We start from the raw sequence: 12056 nt of genomic DNA on the forward strand, positions 1-12056 counted from the left end.
AAGTGCTGAAAAGTGTGGGGGCAGTACACACCCCTGAGGAACTCCAGTAACAACTGAAAATAAGTCAGAGATGGTACCACCACATCTCACAGCACTCTCAGTACCAGAGTCGAGTCAAAGTACGGTAAAATGGCAGACTTGTCTTCCTATTCATGTTAAGATTTGTTTTCAAAATTTTATATTTCATTTAAATAAGCTTTTCCTCGATCATAAACTGATAAGACAGACGGACGGACAGACAGACAGATAGACATGACCCAATTGCTTTACTCCACTTTTTGCTTCGTGTACGCAGGGTAATACATTTGTTTGTGGAAGTTGTCACAAGAGGATCGAGTAAAACTTAAAACGATGGCCTGGACTGTATTTGTTTGAGTACTACAATAGCATTGTTTCCATGAAGACTGTCATGTTGTTAAGCAGTGCGAAGCACTCTTCTTTTTGAGTGCTTGCTTTGAGGACTTTGAATCGAGCAAAGCGCTTGGCAACCAATAGCAAGCTGCTTGCTAATGAAACTCACCCCTGCCCAACTGCATACAAGCCAAACCTCATTTCATCTCCAGTCTCACACTCTCACAGCCACACAAGCTAAGCTCACGGTCAATTGGCCTTCCGGATGCAAATGGAGTTTCTGCATTTATCGCGATGGAGTGTTTGAAATCGCAAACATTTTCTGTCACGATTCGTTTTTCTCTATTCTCCATGCGCTTCACATTTCACAGGACTGACAATGTCACGCTGTCCTCTGCTTTCTTGGCCAATGTATCACTGAGATATCTGGTGTCAGAATCACAAAACTTTGTACCAAGAGCAAGAAAAACGAATGTGTACACTGCTTTGTTTCATTCTAATATTTTTACCTGTTTTGGGGAAAAACAATAAGAGACATTACCTTTCAACACACCCTCGCAATTATTTGAATAGTTGCACAGTGTCTTGTTTGTTTGAAAAAAAAAAATCAAATCCAACCACAAACCTTGACATCATTTATCATCTGATAAAGACACTATACAGTATTTCCTTGGTTGTTTATTGAGCCTGGTATATTGTTAGTGGTTAACTATTATACATTATACATACTTCGGTTGTCTTACAAAGACAATACATTTTAATCACATCCTATTACAAGGTATAAGTCAAGATAAAAGTCCGTTTCTGGTTAATATCTGTGAGGAACTCCACAATCTTTGGTATATTCTTTTGTACATGGAATATTTTACATACCATCTTCTTCCAGTACAAAGACATTTTCTCGGGGAGAAAGGTCATATAGTCATAATATGTCGGGGAGAAAGGTCATATACTTATAAAGTCATTATATGTAGCGAGGAACACGTACTTGTGAGAAATTTGAGATGATTACTGTTTTTAGAAAAAAAAATGTAACCTTCACTTTCCCTTTTAGATGCTTTAGCTATGGGCGATACTGGCTGTTGTCTCGGCCCGGTGTTGGCGTATAAAGCTCGGCTACAGGAATTTCTGCTCCAGTACTCACAGAAGTCAAAGATCGCAGTTCCAGACGGGGATTGCCACACAGAAGATGTCAACAAAGGAGCGGTCGGTCCCACACGAGACCTAACATCCACAGAACCCTGCATCTATGTGGAGTCTTGCAGGCGGAATATACTCCATCGGGATCTGCTTGTCCCCTCCGGCTCTCTTTGCCATCTCTTCGGACAGCCGCAGGTCCGTGTCTTCCTGAATTCAACAGGAGTAAATTGTAACCTTTTACTTGGCTCTTACTACAGAACGATGTGGAAGTATCATGATAGTTGCCCTGATGTCAAATCAAAATGCCATCTTTTTTTCTTCTCTTTTTTTTTTTTTAAACATAGCTGCTTTCCCGTGGTGTAATATCCACATTGTTTTCCATACGCATGACTGCACTCTTCTAAAAATGATGCAAAGCAGTCGATAAGGTAGCAACTCACAATTGATGAGAACATGTTTTTCAGTAAGTTTTGTGTTCTCTACGTTGCATCGAAAAATATAAATGGTATTCTTTCACTAACTTTGTGATCCCAAGGGTCCTCTTTGTGTAGAAGCAGAATGTCCCACATAAATACAAGGAAATGAGACACAGGTGGAGGCCATTCTGCCCATCATGCCTGAACGAACACCACACTAATTTATCAACACAAGATCCAAAGAAGAAAATGCAATTTTTTAAATTAAAAAAAAAACTTCATTTAAATTTTTTTTATAGTTTTTGTATTTTTTTCTCTCCTTTCCCTCAAGGGGAGGAGGCATGGGCTTGGTTAAAACCACACAACACCCCAGAACAAGACCCCCACCAACAGCACTCCGTACACATGCACAGAATCACCCATCAATGCTCAAGCTACCGAACAGTCCTGTCAACATCCCCATATCCCTCCATCTCCATAACTTTAAGGTACCTGTCTGATTCCAATTTAAACTTATAGATCTACTCTTTCTGGTGCCACGACCTTTCCCATGGAGACCATTCTATGCATTAACTACTCTCTGAGTGAAGGACCCCTGCCTTACTACCATCTTAACTTTCTTCTTCTTTATTCTCAGGCTATGGCCCCTGGTCATATCACTGTCTACTCTGTTGAATAATTAATCTTCACTTATTTTATCGATACCTTTCATTATCGTAAGCATTTCCATCATATCTCCTTGTAACCACCTCATTTCTCGTTAATAAAGCTCTGCCTCCTTCAACTGCTCCTCATAGCTGAGTCTAGCTTGGCCCGGAATCAATCTAGTAGCCCTGCGCTGAACCCTCTATCTGGCATCTAAGTCCTTCCTGAGTTGTGGTGAGCAAAACCGCACACAATATTCTAGATGTGGCCCTCACTAAATTCCTGTACAATGTTAACACCACCTCTTTTGATTTATAAATGATCCCCCTCCGAATACAACCTAAAACCCTGTTTGCTTATCTCTTGCTGCCTAGCCCTGTGCTGCTTGCTTACCACCTTTATCTATTGCTACCCCCAGATCCTTCTCCTGTATGACATGTTCCAAAATTACCCCTTACATCCTGTAATCTCTATTTTCATTGTTCTTTCCCATCCCCAACACCTTACACTTGCTCAAGTGAAATTCCATCCACCAATCTTTTGCCCAATCTATGCAAGTATCAATACTTTCCTGTATCTGTTCACCACCCCCTCTGCTATCCACCTCACCTCCAAGCATTGTGTCATCTGCAAATTTGGAAATCTTACTCTTTACCCCATTAAAAAAATCGTTGATATAAATAATGAATAAAAATGGTCTGAATACTGATCCCTGAGGTACTCCACTCCACGACTTACATTCTCCTAGCAAGACATCCTCCCACTCACAGCCACTATTTGCTTCCTAGTACTAATTCAGTTTGCAATCCAATTAGCTACCTGACCAGCCACTCCACAAGCCCTCACTTTGGCTCACAACCTCCGATGTGGAAACTTATCAAATACCTTCTTAAAGTCTAGATATACTACATCCACTGCCTTTCCCTCATCCACCCAATCAGACACTGCATCATTGAACTCTAAAAGATTTCTTAAACAGGAACTACCTTTGGTAAACCCATGCTGACTATCTTTAATGAGTTTGTATTTGTTTAAATGGTTCCTCATCTGGTCCTTAATTAATGTCTCCAACACCTTCCCCACAACTGAGGTCAAACTGACAGGTCTCTAGTTTCCTAATTCTTCTCTGGATCCTTTATTAAAGAATGGTGTTACATTTACTACTCTCCAATCTTCCGGTACCTGTCCTGACTCCAGGGAACTATTGAAAATATCCGTTAACATCTCGCTTACCTACTCAGCCACCTCCATCAATATTCTCAGGTGCATATTATTTTCTCACATGTATGTATGTGTAATATATTATCACCCGGAGCCTTATCTTCTCTTTGATTACCGAGCTGTTCCTTTACTTCCTCCACTCCAACCTGGATATTCTGTGAAAGCCCTTCCTCACCACCTTGACAGATACTCACCACCTTGACAGACACCACCAGCTATTGGCAATTCTCCTGACTGTTCTTGTGTAAAAGTTGAAGTAAAATACCTGTTTAATAAGCGTGCCATCAAACGTTCATTAATGACCACTCTCCTGGTGCTATTCCTCAATAGACCCACACTGGTCCTAACCTGTTCTTTTTCCCTGATATACTTAAAGAAAGCCTTGTTATTATGTTTAATATTCTCTTTTGGCTTGCCGAGTTATTTTCTTAACATGCTTCTGTTTACTCAGATAGTGATATAAATCTAACTGACGTCCTGTTATTTTACACCTAATAAATGCCTTCTGCTTCTCCTTACTAGCATTCCTTATCTCATGACTCAACCACCCTGGCCTCTTTCTGTTTCTCGTTTTACACCTCATTGGAACGTACTTACTCTGCGCTCTACACATTTGGTTCTTGAAGGTTTCCCATTTCTCTGATGCTGATTGTCCTGTTGTTAGTCTCCCAATCCACATCACCCAATTCACATCACCCAATTCTCTCCTCATACCCTCAAAGTTTGCCTTCCTGAAATCTAATAGCCTTACCCTACTATCCTGAACTCTAACCCTCAACAGAATCTTTGTACACACAATGTTATGGTCACTTGCTCCTAAATGCTCCCCAACCTCCACCTCCTCCACCATATTGGGATCGTTACTTAAAAGGAGGTCTAACACTGCACTCCCCCTCATGGGCTTATCTGCAAACTGGGTTAAAAAGCAATCTTGGACTAAAACGAGGGAATCCTCATCCACTCTGCCCTTTCCCTGTTCCTGGACCCAATCTATCCCTGGCAAGTTAAAATCCCCCATAATCAATACTCTTCCCTTTCCACATGCCCCTTTGAATTCTTCATGTATTCCTCCTCCTTCCTCCTCTTCCTTCACACCCGGAGCCCGATCAAAGCATCCCACGAGTATCTTACTGTTTTTACAATCTCTAATAGTCTAATCTATACCCATACAGAATCCTCTCCATCAATTCCTTCCTTAATGTCACCCCTTTCTCTTGATGCAATGATGTCCTTTACCCAGATTGCTACTCCTCCTCCTATTCTCTCCTTCCTATCACACCGATACACCTTGTAGCCTTCTAATCCTGTCCTCCTTAAACCATGTCTCACTCACTGCAACTATATCGTACTCGTTATCCACTTTTGCTTCAAGCTCTTCCATCGTATTATTTAAACTTCTGGCATTGGTATAGAATATATTTTTTCCCTTCCTGAAATACTATTTTCTTGCCTGGCCTTACCCATCACAATTATATCATCCATTCCTTCCTTAATAGCTTCCCCACCCTCCACTGATCTAAAAAAGCCTGAACTCCTTCCTCAATGCCCACTGCAAACCTTACTGCCCCCTTTCTATTTAATATACGGCCATCATTCCAGAAACACTTCCTTTGCCCCTGAAATAATTCCCACTGCTTCTTAAAAAGAAAACCTTCCTCCCTACACCATTCTTTCAGCCATTGGTTGACATCTATCACTCTGCTCATAATTTCTACATTGTTTTCTAATCTTGGGAGAATCCCAGAAAACATGACCTCACAACCCTTTACTTTCAGCCACTTACCCAATATCCTGTATCTATTTCAAAACCTCTGAGTTAACTTTCCCTACATCATTCGCTCCTACGTGTACCACAACCAACTTCTTCCTGCTATGACCCGATACGATATCGTTTATCCTTCCTTCAATGTCCCTAACTCCTGCTCCTTCCAAACTGCACATAACTCTTTGTCTATGATTCTTCCTGCAGAATAAAGAATTGACTTATTTAATCATCTCATCACCCACAAAAACTGTCTCCCATACCTCATTCTAACAATCTCTATTGCTGCACCTTCACCACTACCGACACCTGCTGCACCTCTTCCACTGCTTGCACCCGCTGCACCTCCACCATTGCCTGCACCTCCATCAATGCCTGCGCCTGCACCGCCTGCCCCCACTGCACCGTCACAACTTCCGACACCTGCACCTCCACCACTGCCTGCACCTCCACCACTGCCTGCGCCTCCACCACTGCCTGCGCCTGCACCGCCTGCCCCCGCTGCTCCGTCACTACTTCCAATATCCTCAGCAACCTCACTCCACAACCGTAACCAACTATTATCTACAAATTTCTCACATTTTGCTACTTGCTGAAAATTATCTATCCGTTCCTTCAACCTCGTAATAACCATCCTCAAGTGGGTGATTTCCTCACACTTCATACAACAATAAGAACCCTCTGCTTCCCGTTGTTATGACCCTCACTGAGCAACTATTACATTTTATGAACTCCTCTTCCTTTCTCCTTTGATCTTTATTTATCACCTTTTTTATCCCCATACTCCCAAGGCCCCAACTGACTTTATGCAAAACTTAATATGAGGCCTCCCCCTGCTTCTTTCAATAAAATAACTCAAATATCCACTAAAACTGTTATGAGCAGTTCCACTGGCCCTGACACAAATCATGATAGCAAAATACGCAAAAAGTTTTCGAAGGACTGGAAACTTAGCTTTTGAAGGACTGGAAGGAGAGCTCGCCACCCAACCGTCCACTTGTGCCGATCCCCAAACCGGAAGCCCCTAGGTTGTTTTCCCCAAACCGGAAGTCCCATAAATGAGGTTGTTTTAGTGGTTTTAAATAAAAATCACTTTTGCACATGTATATGTAAAAATAATATGGTACATCCCCATTTCCTAAACTCGTAAATGTTTTGGAAATTGCTGAATGAGCTTGGTCATATTGTTTGCTTTTTCTCATTGAATGTGAAGCCTCCGCAGGACCTCATCCAGGCCATCTTGAAGCTTCATGAGCCTGATTTGCCGCGAGCACTTTCATGTAACAATACGAAGGCCGGCCTGGCCATCAGCTTTGACCGTGCAGCCTTTTTTAATTACCACCTGTCACCAATCTGCTGTGCTGTCCCAAACTGGGCTGGCAAAGGGTTGGTCGGTGATTCAACGCTGGTTGTCCTGAGTTGTGCTTGCATTGGACATATTGTAGATACGAACGATCTGCCTCTCTCCAGTCTACGAGCTGTTCTGCTGGCCCATCACATGGGCAAGCTTCTCAAGAGGAAAGGGTAGGTTAAAAAAATTTTTCTGCATGACTCATTCTGTGGTCATTGTTCCTCCCAGGAAATATATGAAGCAAGGCAGCCCAACTTGATTACCCCCTCCCCCAAATCAGGGTAACCCCTTTCACCCTCCCAAATTCCTTATTATCTCGGGTCGCCTTCTCTATGATGATTAAAGAAGCTTATGGGAAGGAAACATGAAGCAGAAATAACTGCAGTTAATAGAACACAATACCCCGCACAGTTTTGCTTCAATTTTAATAAAATAATGATTTTAATGATCGTAAAAAAAAAAAAAAAAAATCAAAGTTTCTTGCTATTGAAGTATTCTAGAACCAGTCCCGAACAGCACCCTTATACACCACCCCCATTGAACCTTTATTACAGCGCGTGCGCTGTATACAATTGCACCGAGTTTGAAATGTCCCCGGCGTCATCTACCACGTCTCCGGTGGGTCCGGTGTCCCCCCCGCCCCCCCACCCCCCACACTCCTCAAGACAGCCAATGACAGTCGTCCGGTAGATGCAGTGCGTAACCTCGATGGAAATGGCGACAATTGACGGAAATACCCGAGTATTTCAATGGAAATTTGTGAAACTAATGTGTTATATATGTGAAAACCATTTAATTTATTGCTTGATGGAAAAAAACGAAGAAACGCTCCCCTCGTGTACGAACGAACGAACGAAAGACGTCATTTCCGTCCACCATGGCATTTCGTGCCGAACGCAGAAAGCTAAGTTCTTCTTATGCCATCATTCTCTTCAATATTAGCCATAAATAAGTGTTTCGTCATGCATTAGTAGTTGAAATTTACTTGCAACAAGAACGAAAAAATAATCTCCTCAGATTCAACAATAACGAAAAAAACCCCGAAAACATCATGTGCAGGACAAGACCAATCGAGCTGAAGGAAACGATACTGTAACTGCACTGCTCCTGATTGGTCAAAGGATACCACGTGTGTTGTGTGGGCGGTGTTATGCACGAGGATTCCAGGCTAAGTTCTTATGCCATCATTCTCTTTAATATTAGCCATAAACAAGTGTTTCGTCATCCATTAGTAGTTGAAATTTACTTACAATCATTCTTTTGCGGCCTCCTGCCACGCTGTATGGAACGATTTCATTCCTGCTGTTATATATATATATATATATATATATATATATATATATATATATATATATATATATATATATATATATATATATATATATATATATATATATATATATATATATATATATATATATATATACAGTCAAAGCTCGTTACTATGCCACCCGTCGGGACCGAGCAAAAGTGGCATAGTAGCGAGAGTGGCATAGTAACGAGATTTTGTAAAAACGGCCTTATTTTCTCAAGTTACCCATCTGTAGTTAATCTTTAGACAAAATTTATTCCAGCAAGTAAAAGGCACGACTGTTGTATAAGCTCAGCAAACGGAGAACATACACACACTAACAGAGTTCACACACTAACATATGGCATGGCGAGAAATTCACGACACACAAAGCTTTCAAGAATCGTCGGCTGGCGCATCTTCTTTCGGCGGATCTCGTGCATCTCGTTGTCAAGCCGACCGCACACTTGCATCACACCGGGCTTCCCGCTTCTCTGCTGCATGAACTTCCGGACGTTGCTACAAGCGCGCTGGGCTTCCTCGAACGGAACGATTTCCTCCTCGACAGTTACCTCGCCATCTTCGCTTTCCACCGGCCCCTCACTGCACAGAATCTACTCCGCAATCTCCTCCAGCGTGAAATACCCGCCAGTCGCGAGGCGCTCGTCGGCTTCGAGAAAGTCAGACAGCTCGATCTCCTCGTTCTCGTGCATCTTTTCCTCGGCAGGCAGAGCTTCCCAGATGTCGGGCAGCTCCGCATCCTGTGGCTCAGTTTGGATCTCCTCTTCGATGAACTTGGCCTTCGCGAAACAGTTCCTGATCGTCGACTTGCCGACCTGCTCCCAAGCATGCCGGGCGACGTGTAGAGCGTCGAGCAACGTGAACTTGAACTCCTTTCCCTCGTCTATGGCCTCAAGCCGGCGGCATAGCAGGAGCTTCTTGTAGTGGCGCTTGAGGTTCTCTATGATTTCCTGATCCATTGGTTGCGAATTGGCTGTCGTGTTGGGTGGGAAGAGACCAGTTGGATGTTGTTCAGCTCGAGCTCGGGAGGGTGGCCAGAGAAGTTATCGAGACAGACCAGCACTCTGCGTCCCTGCTGGCCGAGTCGTCCGTCCCACGCACGCAACATCTCCTCGAAGAGCTCCGCCGTCATCCACGCCTTCGAGTTCGCCTTGTACTTGACCGGGATCTCTTTGTTCTTGAAGGCACGGGGTTTCTTGGAATTGCCAATCACCAGAAGAGGGAACTTCTCGCTGCCGCTCATGTTTGCCCCAACCAGAAGAGTGATCCTTTGCTTGCTTTTCTTTCCTCCAGTACACCGCTCTCCCCTGAAAGCCATGGTCTTGTTCGGAAGCAGCTGCCAGAAGAGTCCAGTCTCGTCCAGGTTGAAGACGTCGTCTGCGGAGAACTGCCCGAGTAAGGGCCGGAGAACCTGTTGTTGCCACTCAAGAAGGGATTGTGATCCACCGCTCCAGCTTCGCCCTGCACTGTCTTGAACGTGATGCCGTGGCGCTTCTTGAAATTGCCCAACCAACCGTCGCTCGCCATGAAGTCTGGGATGTGCATCAGCTCGGCCAGTTTCATCGCCTTCTCCTTGATCAGATCGCCGATGACAGGCACATTCTGTCCTCTTGATTTCTTCAGCCACATGAGCACTCCCTCATCAAGCTTTGGGTCGTGAGCCTGCGTCAACTTCATGCGCTTCGATGGAAATCCAGCTTTGATTGCAGCCTCGATTGCATCCTTCTTGCTGAGAATGCCCTTCACGGTGGTTCTCTTAACTTCGACGCCCCATTTCTTGCTAATATCCCTGGCCAACTTGGACTGATTCGGCTCCTTCTTCGCGGCATCGATGATCTCCTTCTTCTCCTTCAGCGTAAAGTCGGTTCGCTTGCGTTGCTGAGCTGACATTATGGGCTGAATTTGAAAAAAAATGATGTCACTGTTGTACGTGTGCCTGCGTGTCTGTGTGTGTGCTCGCGCTTTTTTGTGTCTCGTTGTGCGTGTTGTGATTGGCTTGTTGTGGCTGGCATCGGGGTGAAGAATCGCGTGTTTTGACACAGTCTGACTATGCGCGTACGTATTGAGTTATGTTGTGCGCAGCTGGACTGTAGTTCGTCGCTTCGCCTTTGGACGTGAGTGTGATAATCGAGCACTGCGCAATACAGACTTTTTCACGACTCGTGCCTTTTAACAGTCACACAGTAGTGGCATGGTAGCGAGAGTAGGGGGTAGCATAGTAAATTTATTTTGTATTGAATTTTGTCGGGACCGAGCAAAAGTGGTATAATAGCGAGAGTGGCATAGAAGCGAGGTGGCATAGTAACGAGCTTTGACTGTATGTGCTTATCACAATAATAGCAAGATTTTTACATTTCAAATATTAAGTACGCTTTTTAATTGTTTTTCAACTGAAAAAGCATAAATTGCATATTTTAACATTAGTGTACTCATTTGATTCACCACACGCGCTGTATTGAAGGATTTCACTTTTTAAATTGGAGTACTGTACTGCAAAACTGGAGGTTCTTGGAAGTGTTATGACAAATTAATTGTGTACTACAGTCTTCAAGTATATTATTAAATTTAAATAAAATAAGGATTGTAAAAGTCATAGAAATAAATTAATTCTGTCCAAGTACTGAGGTGTGTTGAGTTACCAAGCAGCTCACTCGAGCTTGCCAAGCCAGCTTTTCCCCATCAACAGTTTCGAATGGAGTGCTTCCTTGAGTGCTTAAGCCACCTGGCGAGTGCTCCACAAGAAATTTGATAACTGAACACACGACTGAAAAACTGGAGGTTCTTGGAAGTATTATGAAGGTGATTTGTGTTCTGTGGTGTTCAAATTTATAATTTAATTTAAATAAAGGTTTAAAGGTGTATGAATAAAGAAATTGCAGGTTTTACCACCGTTTCACCCAGTGTCTATTATACCACCCTGTCTAACATGTTACATTATTTTCTCTTTTCTTTTTTCTCCAAAAGAGGTCCAATTTTTTTTCTGTTTTTCCAACATTGCTGCCACATCACGTGACCTATGATGTCATAATTATCAATAAAACATTCTACATGAGTAGTCTCTCCTATGGTGACAATTTTGTCTCGATCCGACAAGCGGTTGCGGAGAGAAACACTAATGTTCTGTGCGGACAAACGAACAAACGGACCCAAATGCAATACCCTCTCCTTTGGCAAGGGTAATATAATATATGATCCCTCACCTCAACAGTAAGTTGCAGGAGAGGGGATAAAAAAATAACCTTCAAATTGAAGTTGATTAAAAGGAGGAAATTTTAAAAATTCTTCAGTTAATTAATATAATCTCTAACTCATTTCAAGTCAGCTGACCCTGTTCGTCCTTTTACCTGCAATTCCTGTCCTTGTTCACTTGTTTCTTCTCCTCCCCACTTTCTCTCTGAACTCTTTTCCCCTCTTCCAGGACCTTCAACACATGTATAATAAACATTTGGATCGTTAATTTGAAGTAATGGAATTTAAAATCGCACTTTGATTGAAAACCGTGCACTTATGAAACATGAATCACTCACACGGTGCTCATTGCTTATGGTTTTACAAATTTACAAAGATGAACCTAAAAAATATAAAAAAGCAAATTCAGAATGGCTTGATCTGATCATTATCCTTTATTGTTTTTTTTTTTTTCACCCTACCTGCTTACATTGCAAATATAATGCACCATGAAGCTGTAAATGCAAAAAATAATTTTACACCATTTGCTGTGGTAACAGCCACAACTGCCCTTGGTGCATCCCTAATTGGTTAAGAAACATGTGTTGGACAGTATTACACAAGGGACGTATACTTATTATCCCACGCTCTTTGAAAAAAAAATGGGGGGGGGGGGTGGGGATATTGTAT

At 42.7% G+C, this 12056-nt stretch overlaps 1 protein-coding gene across 8 annotated transcripts in view; it reads left to right on the forward strand.

The window, feature by feature from the left end:
- Nucleotides 1-12056, forward strand: part of DALRD3 (DALR anticodon binding domain containing 3) — an 84087-nt gene that overhangs the window by 17665 nt on the left and 54366 nt on the right. For 7 of the 8 annotated variants that reach the window (XM_085853243.1, XM_085853244.1, XM_085853245.1 and 4 more), the window contains 2 exons: nt 1406-1686; nt 6749-7059. In XM_085853243.1, coding sequence (XP_085709369.1) covers nt 1417-1686; nt 6749-7059 — 581 coding nt within the window. In that variant the 5' untranslated portion in view covers nt 1406-1416. Of the gene's footprint in view, nt 1-1405; nt 1687-1946; nt 2396-6748; nt 7060-12056 lie in introns of those variants that run through there. The other variant, XM_085853249.1, reaches the window with a different exon arrangement.

This window comes from Eptatretus burgeri, chromosome 13, assembly GCF_056783735.1.
Source record: "Eptatretus burgeri isolate ZD-2024b chromosome 13, Ebu_testis_v1, whole genome shotgun sequence".
Taxonomy (NCBI): domain Eukaryota; kingdom Metazoa; phylum Chordata; class Myxini; order Myxiniformes; family Myxinidae; genus Eptatretus; species Eptatretus burgeri.